At 44.5% G+C, this 19,901-nt stretch overlaps 1 protein-coding gene across 3 annotated transcripts in view; it reads left to right on the top strand.

Annotated features, from left to right (window-relative positions):
• The window catches only part of LOC123345421 (butyrophilin subfamily 1 member A1-like), a 43,008-nt gene extending 29,033 nt beyond the window's left edge, over positions 1 to 13,975 (top strand). For all 3 annotated transcript variants that reach the window (XM_044982283.1, XM_044982284.1, XM_044982282.1), the window contains 4 exons: positions 3,790 to 3,906; positions 8,426 to 8,446; positions 8,546 to 8,572; positions 13,031 to 13,975. In XM_044982283.1, coding sequence (XP_044838218.1) covers positions 3,790 to 3,906; positions 8,426 to 8,446; positions 8,546 to 8,572; positions 13,031 to 13,548 — 683 coding nt within the window. In that variant the 3' untranslated portion in view covers positions 13,549 to 13,975. The remainder of the gene's footprint in view (positions 1 to 3,789; positions 3,907 to 8,425; positions 8,447 to 8,545; positions 8,573 to 13,030) is intronic.
• The last annotated feature ends 5,926 nt before the right edge of the window (positions 13,976 to 19,901 follow it).

The raw sequence follows: 19,901 nt of genomic DNA, 5'->3' as shown, positions 1-19,901 counted from the left end.
CAGTGAAGACATGGTTAGGGCTGGTCTACACTAGAAAATTAGGTTGACCCAGCTACTTTGCTGCAGGGTGTGAAAAATCCACACCCCTGAGTGACATAATTCAACCAACCTAAGTCCCGATGTAGACACCACTAGATCGACAGAATTCTTCCGCTGACCTAGCTACTGCCCTTTAGGGAGGTGAATTTACTACATTGAAGTGAAAACTCCTCCTGCCCTTGTAATAAGTGCATACACTGCAGTGCTGCAGTTGTGCTGCTGTAGCATTTGAACCATAAACATAACCTAAGGGCTTGTCTACACTCAGGGCATGACTTCACTTACCTCCGGAGCGATCGATCCAGTGGGGGTCGATTTATCGCAACTAGCGAAGATGTGATAAATCGACCGCCGAGTGCTCTCCCATCGACTCTGGTACTCGACCTGGGTGAGAGGCGCAGGCAGAGTCGACGGGGGAGCATCAGCAGTCGACCTACCACAGTGAAGACACCGCGGTAAGTAGATCTAAGTACGTTGACTTCAGCTACATTATTCACATAGCTTAAGTTGCGTAACTTAGATTGATTTCCGCTCCCCTCCAGTGTAGATCAGGCCTCAGGCCACATCTACACTACTACTTTTTTGTCAGTATCGCTTATGTCTCCCAGTGGTGTGAAAACACACACACACACACACGACATAAGTTACACCGACCTAAGCACCAGTGTGGACAGTGCTAGGTCAGCGGGAGAGCTTCTCCCACAACGTAGCTACCACCGCTTGTGGAGGTGATTTTATTATGTCAACAGAAGAACTCTCTCCCATCGGCATAGAGCAGCTACACAAGTGATCTAACAGCGGCACAGTTGTGCCGCTGTAAGCTCTCTAGTGTAGACATAGCCTTACAGTGCTGCAGCGGTGCAGCCTTACAGTGTAGCTGTAGTGCTTAGTGACGACGCTATCTACACCATCAGCATAGTTAATCCACCTCCCTGAGAGGCGGTAGCTCTCTCAGCAGGAAAAGCTCTCCCGTCAACATAGCACCATCTACACCAGGGGTTATGTCAGTATAACTGTGTCATTCAGGGGTGTTGGTTTTCCACACCCCTGAGCGTTGTAGTTATACTAAAATAGGTTGGTAGCATAGACCAAATCTAAGTGTCATTTAATTGCATGAAACTCAGGACATTCAGACCTTTGGACAGGTCTACACTACCGCTTAAGTCGATATAACTTACAGTATATGCTCAGGGATGTAAAAAAGTCACCCCCCCACGAGTGATGCAAGTTTCACTGATCTAAGCACTGTCCACATCAGCACTATGTCTGTGGGAGATGCTCTCCTGCCAACGTAGCTTTCTCCCATCAACATAGAGCATCTTCACTAGATGCACTTCAGCTGCATTGGTGTAGCTGTGCCAATGTAGAACTTCCAGTGTAGACTTGCCCTGAGACTCAAACAGGCATCTTATCCTTAACCTCCTGTGTGTGCTTACATCATGATCTTCTCCCTGAATTTCTTCCATATACAACAATGGAAGTTTATATAGCTTTGAAAGCGATTGAAGCTTAACAGGAAAACAGCACTCTTATTCTGGGATAACAGAGGCCATACTACGAGTTATATTGGTATAACTATACCCATATAGTTCTGCCAGAATTTTTTCCTGCATATACCTGAGAAACTGGGTTACCTCCACACTCTCCCTCTGGCGGCGTGGACTTGCCAACTGGTTTCCCATGTCAGTCCCTCCTGTTACTAGCTGTTCTGCACTGTAACCCAGCCAGTCATTTAACTAAGAACATAAGAACGGCCATACTGGGTCAGACCAAAGGTCCATCTAGCCCAGTATCTGTCTACCGACAGTGGCCAATGCCAGGTGCCCCAGAGGGAGTGAACCTAACAGGCAATGATCAAGTGATCTCTCTCCTGCCATCCATCTCCATCCTCTGACGAACAGAGGCTAGGGACACCATTCTTACCCATCCTGGCTAATAGCCATTTATGGACTTAGCCACCATGAATTTATCCAGTTCCCTTTTAAACATTGTTATAGTCCTAGCCTTCACAACCTCCTCAGGTAAGGAGTTCCACAAGTTGACTGCGCGCTGTGTGAAGAAGAACTTCCTTTTATTTGTTTTAAACCTGCTGCCTATTAATTTCATTTGGTGACCCCTAGTTCTTGTATTACAATGTTGTATTACATCAACAACCCCTTGTGGCAACCCATCACAGTATAAAGGATTTGTGCTTATTTCCTATAACTTTAGAATCACAGAGTAATATTTTGTATTTGAATGTTTTGGGGCTGATCCTTTATTTCTTGTCCATCCAAAAATTCTGTTGCATTGTATATGGAAGGACTACAGCAGGGGGAGTCAATAGGCAGACCAGTGGCCAAATCTGGAATGACAGATGCTTCTGAATTGACCGCAAATCTTTTTATTTACTTATTATTATTTTGTATTATTTTCTCTGGAGTCTGGACCTTGACTATACCTTGACCAAGAAATTTGGACCTTGACAAAAAATAATTGATTATCCCAGGATTCTGCAACTGTGTAAGAGATGATCATGATGTATATGTACATGGGAGGTTCGGGATAAAATGGCTGTGACTTTCCCTGTGTAGACAAGCCCCAAAACTCTCAGGCTGTGGACTTGATCCAGGCAAAGCAGTGAGAGACTGAATTTGGTGTGGTGTCTGGAGGAAGCAGCCTGTGGTTTTGGCTGTGAATCTAGTGGGAGCTCTGGAGAGAAGCAGGGACTCCAGGCAGCTTCTCTTTGGGATAGAGCAGTGAATCTTTAGCTACAAGTATGAATCTTTAGCACATCTGGCATGTAAATATCTTGCAACACTGGCTACAATAGTGTCATGCAAACACCTGTTGTCATTTTCAGGTGACATTGTAAACAAGAAGCGGGCAGCATTATCTCCTGCAGATGTAAACAATTTTATTTGTCTGAGCGATTGGCTGAACAAGAAGTAGTACTGAGTGGACTTGTAGGCGCTAACACTTTATATTGTTTTATTTTTGAGTATAGTTATATTTTTGTACATAATTCTACATTTGCAAGTTCAACTTTCATGATAAAGAGGTTGCACTACATTACTTGTATTAGTTGACCTGAAAAATACAAATGTTTTTTTCCACTGTGCAAATACTTGTAATAAAAAATAATAATATAAAGTAAGCACTGTACAGTTTATATTCTGTGTGGTAATTGAAATCAATATATTTTAAAATGTAGAAAACATCCAAAATATTTAAATAAATGGTATTCTATTATTCTTTAACAGTGCCATTAATCGCGATTCATTTTTTTTAATCACTTGACAGCCCTAATTGTAATGTTATGTGTTTCTTTAAAAGAAAGAAAGTGGATCTTAAACAAATTGATAAAGAGGCAGTGGGGAAGGAAGGATGGCACGAGGAGGGAGAAGTACAAACACAACTGAAGGAGCAGGGTCACTATGTTGTTTTGCAAAATTCAGATTTACCAAATAGACTCTTGTCAGTTAGGGCTTGATCCTGCCCAAATGAAGTCAGTTGAACTTTTGCCACTTACTTTAATGGGCCACTTACTTCTGATTTACCCCGCTGCAACATGTCTCCAATTTTGTAGAATATACAAGACATAACCAGGATAAAATCCTGTCTTCTATTGGCTTAACAGTAAAGCACGAAGCATTTTTATCACACTATGAAATCCACCAGTAGTTAGCTTCTTCTAACTGGTAACATCGCTCACCAAAGTGCTGCATATATTCAACACTATTTCTAAGCCAATGACGTGTTTTCTTGCAGATGTGTTTTTCCCGAGGGTCTCTCCCTGGATGGTGGCTGTGTGTGTAATTCTGGCTCTTTTGGGTTTTCTCATTTTCCCAGCCATTTACTACTTTTGGAAGAAACACAAAGCAAAAGGTAAAGTGACAACATAAAGGGAGGGGATGCAGTGCAGTCAGAGAGATTTTTCTGTAAAAATAAACAAACAAGTAGAGGAACCAATGGAGATTTTGGATTTAGTGTTATGAAGAGAGTGGTGAACCTTGGGAGAGAGAGAGAAAAAGAGGCTGAGAGAGGAGGAGGAGGAGTTGAGCATTTGGATAAATCCTGAATAAATGATGATTCCACATTTGAAGTGAAGTGGACTCATCTCTTTTGGCATTAATAAATAGCCCAGATCTAATTTTGTTAAGTATTCTATGAATATTGTCTGAAATACAAATGGAGTGAGAGCGGGTATGGAAATTTAACATATTTAGCTTGACTAACTGATTACAAGAGGTATTAATGGAGAGAAGGAGGGGAAAAGAGAGAGTGAGATTTTTCTTGGACCCTTAGGGCCCAGTTTAACAATGTCATTAAGCATGTGCTTAGCTGTCGGCATGGTTATTAAATCCAATTGACATCAAAGTTAAGCACATGCTTAAGTGCTTTGCTGAACTGGGGCCTTAGTGTCAAATTCTGCTCTCTTGTCAGCATGCACAACTCTGGGCTAGGGCCAAACTCTGCTCTGTTATAGTAGAGTCCATGGGGTTTCAGGGATGAAACTGAGTGCAGAATCTGATCCTTATCTGTCAGTAGGGTGACCAGATGTCCCGATTTTATAGGGACAGTCCCGATTTTTGGATCTTTTTCTTAGGGTACGTCTACACTACGGGATTATTCCGAATTTACATAAACTGGTTTAGCAAAACAGATTGTATAAAATCGAGTGTGCGCGGCCACACTAAACACATTAAATCGGTGGTGTGCATCCATGGTCCGAGGCTAGCGTCGATTTCTGGAGCGTTGCACTGTGGGTAGCTATTCCGTAGCTATCCCATAGTTCCCGCAGCCTCCCCCGCCCCTTGGAACTTCCAGGTTGACATCCCAGTGCCTGATGGGGCAAAAATCATTGTCGCGGGTGGTTCTGGGTAAATGTCGTCAGTCACTCCTTCCTCTTGGAAAGCAACGGCAGACAAGCATTTCGCGTCTTTTTTCCCTGGATTGCCCTGGCAGATGCCATAGCATGGCAATCATTGAGCCTGTTTTGCCTTTTGTGACTGTCACCGTATGTGTAATAGATGCCGCTCACAGAGGCGATTCAGCAGCGCTACACAGAAGCATGCTTTTGCTTTTGCATGATAGCAGAGATGGTTACTAGCCATACTGCACCATCTACCATACCATAAATTGGTAATAAGATGGTCATGGTTACCAGTCGTTTTACACTGTGCCATTTGCTGCTGTCATAAGTGCCCCTGGCCGATCAGCCAGGGGCACAAAAGCCAAAATTGGGAATGACTCCCTGAGTCAATCCCCCCTTTTTGGTATCTAAAAATAGAATCAGTCCTGCCTAGAGTATGGGCAAGTGTACTAGAGAACCACTGTATTATAGAGCCAGAGAGCACAGCTGCTCTGTGTCAGATCCCACAGAAATTATGAGCTGTATGCTATTCACAGGGGGTGCTCCTGCAACAACCCCACCTGTTGATTCCGTTCTTCCCCCAGCCTTCCTGGGCTACCATAGCATTGTACCCCCACTTGTGTGATGAAGTAATAAAGAATGCAGGAATAGACACAGTGACTTGTTAGTGAGAAATGAGTGGAAGGCATCTTCCAGCTGCTATGATAGTCCAGATAGGACAGTAAGGAGTGTGGAGGAGAGGAGCCCAGCATCCCTCTGCTAGTCCAGGGGCAATTGAATCTTTTCTTTACACATGAAGGGTGGGGGCTGATGGAGCTCAGCCCCCTGTTGCTATGATGAGGATGGTTACCAGCCATACTGCACCATCTACCATGAAAAATTAGGTGCACATGACATTGGGGGACCTGACAGATGCTAGTCGGCATGGTTACCAGTCCTTTTGCACTGCCCCATGTGCCAATAGGCTGATGACAAGGACGGGTATCAGTCCTATTGCACCATCAGCCATCCATGGCGGGGGGGGAGAGGGGAGTGAGGATGTTGGTGTTGACGGCTGCAGCATCGCGTCTATCTGCAGCATTCAGTAAAGATAGGGTGACATGTAAAAGAGTCAAGAGAGGATTGTTTTCCCTTTCACTTCTGGGGGTGGGTGGGGGGGGTGCGTAAATTGCCGAGCTATGCCCTGACCCACCGCGGACACGGTGTTTGACCCTAGAAGCATTTGGAGCTCAGCCAAGAATGCAAATACTTTTCGGAGACTGCAGGAACTGTGGGATAGCTTGAGTCCTCCAGTCCATGAGCGTCCATTTGATTCTTTGGCTTTCCGTTACGTTTGTCATGCAGCAGTGCGCTGAGCCCCTGCTATGGCGTCTGTCTGGAGATTTTTTAAAAATGATTTTGAATTTCGTCTTCTGTAACGGAACGCTGATAGAACAGATTTGCCTGCCCTTACAGCGATCACATCCGCATGGTCCATGCGGGAGCTCTTTCTTTATTTTGATTTTTAACTGCATCGCCACATGTGCTGATCGGAACTCCACGCTGGGCAAACAGGAAATATTCAAAAGTTCGCGGGGCTTTTCCTGTCTACCTGGCCACTGCATCCGAGTTCAGATTGCTGTCCAGAGCGGTCAGTGGTGCACTGTGGGATACCGCCCGGAGGCCAATACCGTCGATCAGCAGCCACACTAACCCTAATCCGATATGGTAATACCGATATTAGCGCTACTCCTCTCGTTAGGGAGGAGTACAGAAACCGGTTTAAAGAGCCCTTTATACCGATATAAAGGGCCTCTTAGTGTGGACGGGTGTGGTGTTAAATCAGTTTTACGCTCCTAAAACCGGTTTAAACGCCTAGTGTAGACCAGGCTTTATATAGGCTCCTATTACCGTCTACCCCCGTCCCAATTTTTCACATTTGCTGTCTGGTCACCCTAGCTGTCAGTGCCTTTTCATAATAGAATCTGATCACCCTGAGATCACAGTACAGAACAGAAAAATACAGCCTCCTTCTGTATGTAGAAGTACATATTGAAATGTAATTGCTCAATTCACTTTGCTCTGCTGTAGCCAGTGGCAGAACCAGGCCTTCTGCAATTTTTAAGTTTCTGTATGAAGTGATCTCCTTATAACATCTGAGGCTCAAACTGTCACTTTAATTAATGCTAATTTCTACAACAACACCTCTAATTAAAATTGAATTGTGCTGTATATGGATTTTAGTCTACTTTAAAATATTGTTCTGAAAACCAGAAGTTTTGGATTCAGGGCAAAACTTTCAGAAGGAGTCACTGGAGACTGCAAGGAACATGACAATAAACATGCTCTGAAAGCTGCTGAAACTCAGAGTTCATGGGTGCTCAATAGCCATAGCACATCACCTTGAGCCATCCTCTGGCTTGCAACACATGCACATTTCACTCCTTTGGTGTGTCAGTTCAGCTTGAGCCAAGCTGGAGTTCAGAACTTAACCATGAATAGCTTTTGAAATATTTCTTCCCGAAAGGGACGGCAGTGCTGTGCACTAGCTGAAATAAATTCCAAGGGGTCATATCCATTTGGGGAGGATTAAATAGATGGAAGAGTAAATACTCTAGTAATTAGTTAGGATAATGCAATTGTGACTCTAGCTCTTCAGCCACTACCTGAACAATGGGGCTGAGTGTGATCAAAGCAAGTCACTGGGTCATTTGGTCAAGAGTTTCCTGACACTTTCTCCCTCTTCCCTCCCCTCTCCCCAATAATGTTAGCTTCTTGTAACATTTTTAGATTCTTGTAACTTTTTTGGCATAGACTGAGAGACTGGGGGCGGGGGTTGGAGTAGTGAGGAAGAATATGTGTGTGGTAAGGGGGAGTTGGATCAATACAGGTAGTATGAGGATTGGCAAGGTGCCAGGTGGGTCTCTGTCCTTTTACCAAACTTCATCCTTTAGGACTGTGCTCTGGCACTGCAACTGTGGGGCCGGCACAACCCCAGGCAGAATAAAGAGCTCAAAGAGCCACACTTACCACTGGGAGTGCAGCTTGAGTTCCCGGCAAATAAATGCTGGAATTCAAACCTATGGAACACAACACAATCGATGGCATGAACTCTTAGTCGTATTTCATACCTATTTATTATAGCACCCCTTCTTGCACATCAATTCCCACTGGCTATTGCAGAGCAGAGTTCAGGTTGTCATGCAGGGGTGGTGTGTACCTTATCTCTGTTTCCTACTTTTCAGAAGTTTACATTTGTGTTACCTCAGCTTTTCATTTCTTGGTTTTAGAAGTTTGAGTTTGGCTAAACTCAACATTCTGGAAAGGGTCTCAGGAGACCTGGTAGGGGCTAGGCATGGGAGTCTAGTGTCCGTACAGAATGTGGAGTGGTCAGCTAGCCTACTTCACATTGCTTTTTAAATCCAAAAAGATAACATTGAGTCTGGGTACAGGGAGGAATTGGGGCCAAGGCCAGTGCATTGCACCACATCAAGAACAAACTGCTGTATATTCATTACTGTGTTCAATTTTTTTTTAATTTTTTTTTTTTAGGGGAACTCCTGGCTGAACTTCGTAAGTAGCATCTCTCCCTCTGCCTCCATTATACATTCTGTATGGATGTGTATCCTGTTAAGACTTTGTGTTCTCATCTCTGTGTGTGTTTGGTTTCAGGGTGGAGTAATGTCAGACAATATGCAGGTAAATAAAGCTGATGTTTATTCAATTTTGAAACCCCACCTATTCTGTTCCCTTTCCTGTGCATTGGTCAGTTGAATTGAAATAATCCATGTAATCTAACATAGATTTAGACCATTAGTGGTTGCAGTGAAATAATTTCTAAGGTGTCAGCAATTTGTTACTCTTCTGGGAGGAGAAAAAGGTGAGCTGGGAGATATGTGAGTTAAAGGGGAAAAGAGGATAACTTGGAAAGAAGCATGAGTTGGATGCATAAATCATTCAATGGATTTACAGATTTTATATTACAGAAGGAAGGAATTATCTTGTTATTGTTGTAATTGCCTGCTTAGGAAATAGAGGGACTCTTTATTTTAAACAAATATTTTAAAAAGTGTAGCTCTGACTCTGTTAAAAGGACCTCATGGGACTCCATGTTTGTTGTTTCTCAAGGAGTCCATGTCAAATGTGCTCAGTTTACAAGTAAAAATATGTATTTTTTTAACTTCCAAACCCTGAAAAATTATCCTAACAACTGAGTCATTCTGGGTTCTTTCATTCTTGTGTCAACACCCTCAGTATCTTCAAGATATGTTTCTATATGTATTCCATTTCTGGTGCACATATGCCCTCAGTGCTGAAGATCAGCATGTTTGAGCAGCAGTGACCATTAGACCACCTCTCTATCCTAGTTCCCTCTTGTCCTCAAATCCTGTGGGCATGAAAGCACCCACCCACCCCCAATCAGGCAGGAAAAGTGGATCTTTTCCCATCACCTACTTCCTTTGGAAACCCTCTCATTTAGCTTTTAGAAACAGGGAACAATATTTCAACAGACCAATGGATCTTCAAAATTGGTTATGCTAAACGTTTCCAAACTATCCCTACTACCCTTCCCCATCACTTTTCAGGGATCCCTCTCACTAGAAGATATTATAACAAGAAATTCACTCTGTTATCTCTTGGAGGCATGGAAGTAGTTTCTCCATAGTTCAGGGGAAAGGGTTTTTATCTTCATTTCTTTCTAATTCCCCAAAAGAAGGGAGGTTGGAAAACTATTCTGGACCTAAGAAGACTCAACATATTTATTCAAAAACTTAAATTAAGAATGGTGACCCTAGTTTCACTTATTCTTTCCCCAAAATTGGTTTGCACCTGGTGACCTCAGGATGCATATTTCCACATTTCTATTCATTGTGTGCACAGGAAATATCTGTGTTTTGTGGTAGAAATTAAACACTCCCAATACAGAGGGTTTTTTTCATTTGGACACTTCAACAGCTCCAAGAGTCTTTACAAAATTGCTATGAGTCATTGAAGCATTCCCAAGAAAGTAGAACATTAGCGTTCATCCCTGCTTTGAGTTTATCCTTATTTTGACACTTGACTGGTTCAAGGACCTTGTCCTCAAGAAGTCTCAGACAACATTTGCCAATCCAGACCTAAGAGTAAACGAGGAAAAATTGATAATTCCATCACATAAGACCGAATTCATTGAGGCTCTTCTGGATTCTGCTATGACATCTGCTTATCTGTAATTACCTGTAATCCTAGATTTGGTCTCTCAAGACAAAAGGAGAATACTTCATCCAGCTCTATGGTCCCTGCATGTTACAGCTTGGATGATCTTTTCATGAATGATGTGGAAAGAGCATGTTCTAAGGATGTCCAAAATATTTTAATTTAATAGACTGTACAAAATCAACTGACAAAACCAAAGGGAAGAGATTCGCAATTTGAGCAGAAGTGCACCACCTCTCTTCTTGAACAGACATTCCACTTATTTTGCACTAATTACTTTCATTGAAATCAACTGGACTCTCAATTAGTTTCATACAAGTCCAACTGGCAGCTATATCTGCCTTTCATCCACATATTCAAAACTCATATTCAAAATTACAAAATATTCTCACATCGCTGCATGTCTAGATTTATAAAGGGGCCTAATGCAGATTTTCCCTTACAGTTAGAGAATCTCCTTCTTTGTGGGATTTGGATGTCATTTTAGCAAATCTCAAGCGTCCACCATTTGAACCATTAGCTGCTTGTTCATTTCAACATCTTTCTGTGAAAATTCCATTCCTGCTTGCCACCAGGCAGGTGCATGGAGTCAGAAAAATCTTAGCCTTAATGGCAGACCCACTGTACACTGTTTTTCATAGAGATAATGTCTCAGGACTCATCCTAGTTTCATTCCTAAAATTGTATTCAAATTTCATATTAATCAAACTATTTGTTTACCTATTTTCTTTCCAAAACCTCTCACTAGTAGTATGGATAAGAAATTACACACCTTATACATTACAAGAGCACTATCCTTTTAGACAGAACTAAGCCACGCAGAATCTCATTTAGATTATTCATAGCCTATGCTGAGAAGGTAAAAAGCGGGCTGTTTCTTTCAGAAGAATATCCAAATGGATCTCTGACTGCATCCGTTGTGTAACCAAAAGCTAACCTTTCTCCCCCTATTCAGATTAAAGCTCACTCTACCAGAGTTTATGCTTCCTTTGAAAATATCCCTATAAATATATAGGACAACTATCTGGGTTCAGTTCACCATTTCACTGTGCTTAGTAGAGGTCTCCAGAGCTGATGCTTGCTTTGGTAAAGCAGTTATTCAGCTGCTGTTTTCTTGAGATTTCAGTATCCTACTTCCTAGTCTGAGTTCACTGCATGGGAGCCACCAGGAGTGGAATGCAGATAGATAATCAGTTGAAGAGAAAGAGGCTACTTACTTTACAGTAACTGATGTTCTTTGAGATGTGTTGCCTTTCCCATCCCATGGCCTGCCCTCTTTCTGCACTATATCAAAGGCTGTACTCATTTGGATTTTGGTTAGTGAAGGAACTGACAGGCAATTGGCCCCACCTGACCCTTGAACAACTTGAACAACAACAAAAAAGGTAAAATTATGGAAACACATTGTTATAAGGTCCCCCAAACTTCCTTCCTCGGTCTCCTTAGTCATGTCAGCCTCTCATCTGCCCTTCTCTGTGCCTTTTATAGCTATCCAGCAAGATGTTATTTTTGGATCAAGGATTATTCCTAAGAGGTTTAAGAAATCCCTTTCTGTGTGTTGACCCTCCCTGCCCACCTTCCCCACTGCCATGGAGCTGCAGACTAACAATTCCTGAATTAGTGGTAGCAACCTAAAGATGGCTGTATTGAAAATAAATCCATTTATCTAAACCTCTCACTCCATCATTGAAGACAGGCTATCCTCTGGGGAAATGGCTGCCTCCATATACTCCATAGTTAAGAAACTGGACAGGCAATTATAAGGAGCAATAGGAAAGTGGGGAGCAGGAAACAGCATAGGAGGAGTACAGGGAAGAGACTGAGGGGTTCTGAAGAATGTAGGGTGCATAAAGGAGGTTGAGGGAGGTGCAAAGGAGAGCTTGGGGGGTAATACAAGGGCAGCAGAGAGGGATTGTCAGATTTAAGAGCCTGGGGAAAGGGCAATGGGAGGAGCTCAGAGGGAGAATGTGAGGGTGGGAGGAGACTGCGCTGGAGAGGGACAGAGACATGGTAGTGACAGAGAAGGGTGTGGAGGGGGTAGAATGGCAGTTCCCCTCTCAGGCGCAAGAGAGGGCAAGAGGGCAATCAGCCACAGGGAGACTGCATTTCTGCATGTTCAGTGCTGGCGAGTTTAGACACTGAGATACTCACTCTCTCTCTCACTCACTTGGGGAGGAGCGTTCCCCAGAAAGGCTCAAACAACACAAGTGAAAACAGACAAGCAACGCTTGCTATCTATTTATCTTTTAAATCTCAGGAACTTTAAACCACACTCATGATTATTTCAAGCCTGGTTCATGATTCTGAATGCTTGGGGATGACATTGCCACATTCCCTGTTCCTCTTGCTGTCCCCAGAACTGTCACTGGCTAAGACTTGGGGGCTGGTGTCCGCTATCCCCCATTGGCTGTGACCTGAGAGTGGCTGATAGCCACCTGTTCCTCCATGAGTGTGTTTTATCCCCTTTTCTCTTTTTCCTTCATCCCCGGGGAGGCTCTGCTCCCTATGTTGGCAGGAGGGGCTATCCTTTGGTGTCTCCTGCTCTGCTCACCAGGAGCAGGGGTCTCAATTCCCATCCCCCTTAGTGCCATCACTTCCTCCCTTCCCACGTGGATAGGGAGTGGCACCTGACCTACAAGGCAAAAACACTGAAGACATTTCTCTCTGCCCACCCTCAGCCTGTGCAGCCTCCCTGCTCTGCTGCTCTGTCTCTGCTGCCCCTGCAGGGGGTCATAGGAATGGGGGAGGGGGCAGCAACAGCAGCAGCCCCTGGAGTCTGGGTGGAGGGACTTGCAGTGCAATCACTGCCCACCCCAGCAGAGGCAGCCTCTGGGCCAAGACAGAGGCAGGAAACCAGGGAATAGCCCAGCTTGAGCAGGGCTGTTGAGGAGGGAGAAACAACCCCAGCCTCCACCCAGGGCTGGGCTCAGTCTCTGACACCCCAATTCTTTCTCTCCCTAGTGGATGTGACTCTGGATCCAGACACAGCTTATCCTCACCTCGTCCTGTCCGAGAATCAGAAAAGTGTGGAATGGAGACCTCAACATCGGGATGTACATGACTGCCCCAAGAGATTTGACTGTGTAACCTGTGTGCTGGCCTATGAGGGCTTCACCTCAGGGAGACATTACTGGGAGATAGATGTAGGGGATGGGACAACTTGGGGTGTGGGAGTAGCCAGAGAGACTGTGAGCAGGAAGGGATGGATCCGCTTTAGCCCTCAGGAGGGGGTCTGGGCTGTGGAAGAGTGCAGGGGCCAATACCGAGCCCTCACCCCTATTGAGAGCCCCCTGTCCCTGAGTAAGAGCATCAGGAAAATTGGGATTTACCTGGACTATGAAGGGGGGCGAGTAGCATTCTATGATCTGGTTAGAGAGGACCCGTTCTTCACTTTCACCGCCCATTTCACTGAGAAAATATTTCCTTTCTTCATGGTGTATTCTCAGCTCACAGTGTGTTCCTGGGGGACTGGGGAATGATTTGCCTCCCATTGGTGTCTGAGCTCTAGCCTCACACTGCTAAGTCTCTGGGGGATTATCTGTTCCTCAGCAGGTACAGATTCTCTGTCTCCAGGGAGGAAAGTTAGGGCGTGTCCACACTGGCAGAGTTACAGCACCTTTGTCTGTGACAAAGTGGGAATGTTCATAATGTTTTCTCTGAATACTGTGTGGGTGCCTCAATTTCCCCGATTCAGTTCTTAAGTATCTAGGTGGCAGGAGACGGGGGTGTGATTGTTGCAGAGCCCTAGAGGGCGGATGTGATGCTGTCTGGACAGAAAATGGCCAACTCTGTCTCCTGGCAACTAATGACCTGGGCCCCTCCTCTACAAAGGTGCCAGCTGAAGGTGTTTTGCTGGCTGGCTAAGAGTCACGTCTGACTGCGAAGTTGGGGTGCAGGACCCTCTGGCTTCCCCAGGACCCCGCCTGGGCGGACTCGCTGTGGGAAGTGCACGGAGGGGCAGAGGATGCTGAATGTTCCAAGGTCAGACCCAGGAAGGTTAAGCCGTGTGAGCTTCTTGCCCTGAAGACAGTCTGCTCAGAGAGAGGAGACTTCACGAGAGTCCTGACTGGCTTTGTAGGGAGCAGTTCCAGAGCATCGCCCGGGGACTCCGTGACATTGTTCCTGTCTAGGTTCCCACCCCTCCTTCTATAATGGAAAAGCACCAGATTAAAGATGGATTCCAGTTCAGGTGACATGATCACATGTCACTGTAAGACTTCATTACCCACTTGCCACACAGTTATACGGAAGACTTGCAAGTATACAGAACCATTTACAACCAATTGTCCTGGTTAATGGGAGCCATCAAGATTCCAAGCCACCAGTAATGACCCACACTTTGCATATTTACAATAGGACCTAAGAGTTATATTTCATATTTCTAGTTTCAGATACAAGAGTGATACAGTTATACAAATAGGATGAACACACTCAGTAGATTATAAGCTTTGTAATGATACCTTATACGAGACCTTTTGCATGAAACATATTCTAGTTACATTATATTCACACTCATTAGCATATTTTCCTAACATCATATGGAGTGCACTGTCACACCTTCTATGCATGTACTGCAGTTGGGGTGTACCCGGTCCAGCCACTGTTTTTTGGAGTGTACCATTCATTTAATGGACTGAAAGGACACATTGAAGAGCGCTGGTTACATCTTCTTCCACAACGGCTCCACACATTCGCCCATCGGGGAGTATTTCCAGCTCTAGGTTGTGGCTACCTTAAATCTGGATTTTTCCACCTTGGCGTTCAGGGTTATGGTTACATTCTGCAAAGTTGTTAAATTGTCACATATCCAACATCCCAGGGGAGATGTTATTCGCAATGTAATATGTACATAACAATTGCATGCCCAGGGATTTTCCTTTATGGAGTTACCATTATGATTACACATTGTAACATCATACCCTAATTGGGGAACCCCATAACCCAAAGTTGGTGCATATATAATGCCGACAAATCCTGGTCGTCGGCAGGCAGGATCAAACCAGGGACCTCTGGAGCTTAAAGCATAAGCCTCTACCTCAGGCTCTACCTAAAAGCCAACTTCCTGTTAGCTAAGGCTGTAGAGCAGACTCATTTAAGTCTTTCTTTAAGTGGTCTCGGTGCCGCTGGATGGGACAGAACACCACACCCAGGAGTTGTGTTGGTTACACATACACCTCAGGAAGGTTATATTTTTGGGGTCCTTTGTAACAAACCACATGTCTGGATAACTGAGTTTCCTACTATCATTGATCATGGCATAACCTAGGGAATACCACATAATATTTCCTGATAAATGTGATATTCTCCACTGGGTTTGGACACACACATACACACCCCTGTCTGATTCATACACCACCTACTGACACTGCCAAATTCCCAGGGAGGATTGGAGGTGCAATTTTCTATGGGTAAATTCTTAAAGTCCTCATTTGCCTCATTCCCACAATTTGGAGGTATAACAGTCCATGTGTTTCCTCTTTTTGCCACCTCACATTGCAGGATATGGGTAGGGCTTACAATATCATCAATTGTGGTTAGCAGTAACAATCATTCCATTCTGGGTCAGGGGGTCCTTGTTTTCCTTTGCAGGTCCACCTGTAAGACACATGCAATACAATTTATGTCATCTTTTTTAATCCCCATTTTGTACCTTTTTGTTTGTGTGCAATGAACCCATTCCTGCTCTCTATTCTCCGTTCCCAATAGCAGCAGACTGGGCCCTAATTGGTCAAGAACTAGGTAAGGGACCATCCATTTAGGAGCTGGGAATGGATAGTGTTGTCCTGGAATCTGATACATCACTTGATCTCCCATGCTGGGTAGATCATGCACTCCAGGCAGATCATACTATGTTTTGACCTTTGCTGCTCCTTGTTAATCTCACCAGAACACTCCCTGCTGAGATCCATGGTAACAATCTGAAAGACAAAAAGAACATTTTTCTACTCCCTTTGGGGGGCAGCAGATTATTGCTTAAAATATCCCTTTCTTTTACAAATCTCTTGCTGATTGCAGGAAAAACAGAAGAATTACCTCCATACTTTCCTGTGGTTTTGTTCTGTAGGCAGGCCAGGTTTCAATAGCTTCTACCCTTAAGAGAAAGGGTAAATTATCCCACTGTTCATTTATTCATGAGGTGGCGTACCTCAATTTCCCTTCTTGTACAGCAGACTAGGTTTGTAATGGTTTCTCTGCTGTGCCAAGCTTTAAGGTTATTAACAGGTAATAGCTGAGAAACAACATTACCATGAGATTTGCTTTCAATTACCAATTTTAGCATGCTTAAATTTTTTCCCCAAAAAACATACATATTACTTATTTTTACAGGGTTACTCACTAACATTACATTTATCCCAAGGTTTAATATTAACAATAATTTTAACAAAAGCATCACATTTATTACAAGTGAGCATTTATAAGTATTTTAACCTACTTTGGCTCCTTTTGGAGCCCTAATATGATTTTAATTAAGTAGCAAGTTTTCTTTACACCTCTCTTTCCTCTTTCACAATATACATTGCATATTTAATGAGAAAATGCACACTCGTTCCATAGTTTAACTTTTATAACCTTATATTAGACATACTAAGTCTTACATAAAGTGTAACTATTTATTTGTGTTTACAGAGTTTTCATATACCCTTATTAAATTAGTCTGATTACTCAGAGCCAACTTAAGGATCAGTGTTTCTGTCATTGCTTCTTTTGTACATTCCACTCCTACCATTGCTTCGGAAGTACAGTATCTTTTAACTTTTTATTTCTTTCCTTGCAGCTGTTAGCTGCTATTACTACCAAACAAACAAACAAAAAAGGATCCAGAATCTCTCTCCATTTTCCCAGTTCTGGCTGCCCCAGCCATGGCCACATTCTCAGGTCCTTATCTAAAAAGAAATTAAACTTTATAAAAACCAAACCCAAATCACACTAGCTGTCTGTTTGGCAAAAGGGTCTGCCAATGTTGCAACTTTGAATGAAAGATTCAAATGGAGTTTTAGTGGCATTATTAAAAAAAAAAACCAATTTATCTTAAACCTACAAACTGTGTTTTACTAACCATGAATGTTGCTTTATGTCCTTAAAGCCTTACATAATTACACAAAAATATTCACATTTACAACATAAAAGAAAAACCACTATTTGCTTAACATCCCTTACACCACTCTAATTATTTTATAGAACTGTACCCAGATTACATTCCCATCTTGTACAATTGGAGGCAGTCAAGTTTCAATGGAAACCCCTTCTATTCTTTTAATGATTTTGATTAAATCATTCAATAGTCAAATAATTCAAATCAGATCATCTGTCTGCCTGCTCCCGGCAGCAGTCATTTACAATTAATTATTTACAGAGCATTCCTTTGGGAAAAGGGCCCATTTTCCTTCAGAATAGCTGTAAAGGCTTCTGGGGCTAAAACACAGTGGTGGTAGCAGGTGCTAACTGACCCCCTTGTATAATTTGTTTAACTACCAGGGTTCCACCCAATGTGACTGTGCTCAGTTGGACATATATTGACAGTTACAGTATCAAACCAAGAATTCTCTCATTATAACACCACAACTATTACTCTTTAACATTTCCACAACTCCCAACTGTTTATTTCCCTCCAAACTCTGTAGTATTAATTTCTGCAAAAGCTACTTTTAACTCTTCACTCTCTTTCTTTAAATCACTACTTCATTCATTTCTTGAAGGTGGTGCATTTTGCCTGTAACAATCAAGTACAATCCCTGCTACACAGCTATCTTAGTCTGTGTAGTGTCAAAAAAAATCTTTTCACATAAGTATTCAAAGTACCCTCCACTGAAAGTTCAGGAAAACAAAAGTGTGTGTCGGGGGGAGGAGCAACCAATGAACCCTGTGAGCTCATTTTAAAGTACAGGGAGAAAAAGGGAAGAACCACCAACCAGGGGGTTGGACTAGATGACCTCCTGACAGGGGCGGCTCTAGCGATTTCGCCGCCCCAAGCAGGGCGGCACGCCGCAGGGGGTGCTCTGCTGGTCGCCAGTCCCACGGCTCCGGTGGACCTCCCGCAGATGTGTCTGCGGAGGGTCCGCTGGTCCCGTGGGTCCAATGGACCTCCCGCAGGCATGCCTGCAGATGCCCCACCGAAGCCGCAGGACCAGCGGACCCTCTGCAGGCACGCCTGCGGGAGGTCCACCGGAGCTGCCTGCTGCCCTCCTGGTGACTGGCAGAGCGCCCCCCGCAGCATGCCGCCCCAAGCACACGCTTGGTGTGCTGGGGTCTGGAGCCGGCCCTACCTCCTGAGGTCCCTTCCAACCCTGATATTCTATTATTCTATGAAAGCAGCCATGATCATGGAGTAACAAATAAAAGCCGACATTCCCCAAGGCCATAAAGGAATCATTAAACATGATAGCAAGTCCCTACATGGTATTCCTGGGCAGCCGCCTCTATGGGAACCACAGTGTGAGCTTGGTGAGTCTGGGACAGATGGCAAACCACACAGATGGGGTTTTGATCCTCTTCACAGAACAGTTTGAGATGCTCCTGGTGTTCCACACACACCCTCTCCCCTCCCGCTTCCTTTGATGCCCGTAAACTCAGCCGTTTGCCTATTCCTATGACATTCGCCAGCTGCCTGTTTGGCTTGAGATTTCTCTTTTGCACAGCTTGTTTGCACTGAGGGCAGGAGACATGTGTATTGGATCTCTCCCAGCACTGGCTGATGCAGGCTTGGCAGAAATTGTGCCTACAATCCAGAGTGACAGGTTCTTTGAAATACTCCAGACAGATGGAACAAGTAGCTTCATCCTGGAGACTTTCCACAGAGTTCCCTGCACCCCTGGCTCCCTCTGGACAGTCTAACAGGGTAAGGTTCACTTTCCTGAGCTCAGCAATACACCCCTCCGGTCTGCAGCAACTGCATGTTTCCCTTCCTGAAACTGACTCTGCTGGTTGCTGAGCTGGAATGAGCCCCCTAGTAGCATTACAGTTCTGGAAGCTTTTGTGAAAACAATACCACGAGGCCAGGCTTGGATCCTGCAACCAGCCCCCTGTGCTGGTGTGGAGAGTCACTGGGGCTTCATAGGGATGTAACCCTTCTGTCCAGGGCCAGCTCTAGTAATTTCGCCGCCCCAAGCACGGTGGCACGCCGCGGGGGACGCTCTGCCGCTCGCCGGTCCCGTGGCTCCAGTGAACCTCCCGCAGGCGTCCCTGCGGGAGGTCCACCGGAGCCGCCTGCTGCCCTCCCGGCAACTGGCAGAGCGCCCCCCCCCGCGGCATGCCGCCCCAAGCACGCGCTTGGCGTGCTGGTGCCTGGAGCCGGCCCTGCTTCTGTCAGGTGTAGTCAGCAGCAACCCAGGCTGGGTTCAATATTTAGGGGTTCCTCTTCAACAATACAACACAGAATTGACTTGCACCTCCACCCAGTAACCTAGGAAAATTACACACCACCCCTGGGTGCCTCTAAGAGGCAATACTTCCTTACTTGCAAATGAAGTCTGAGTGTAGAAAACAAACTTTTGATGAAAGGAGAGAAGTCACCTGACATTTATTAGGGAAAATGCCACAATTAGGATTCATAATCATAAAATTGTGCACAGGACACCCACTCCAGAGCATGTGGGGCAGGGTCTTCTGCCTCATTCTCTTGAGTTCTACAACCAAAAGTTTCTTTACTGTACCCCTCTGTGCTCCCTCTCCACACCCCACTCACTAGGGTTGTCCTTGGTCAGTGAGGACCCAGGGTTCAGAGATGTACCTCTGTGAGTTCATCTCCCACCCAGGGAAAAAAAGCACTTGCTTACTCCACCAACTTAGCACTTGCTCTGGCTGGCCACCTTGCCAGCCACCATTCTATTCCACT

This window comes from Mauremys mutica, chromosome 12, assembly GCF_020497125.1.
Source record: "Mauremys mutica isolate MM-2020 ecotype Southern chromosome 12, ASM2049712v1, whole genome shotgun sequence".
Classification (NCBI taxonomy): domain Eukaryota; kingdom Metazoa; phylum Chordata; order Testudines; family Geoemydidae; genus Mauremys; species Mauremys mutica.
This window is presented reverse-complemented; position numbering and strand designations above follow the sequence as displayed.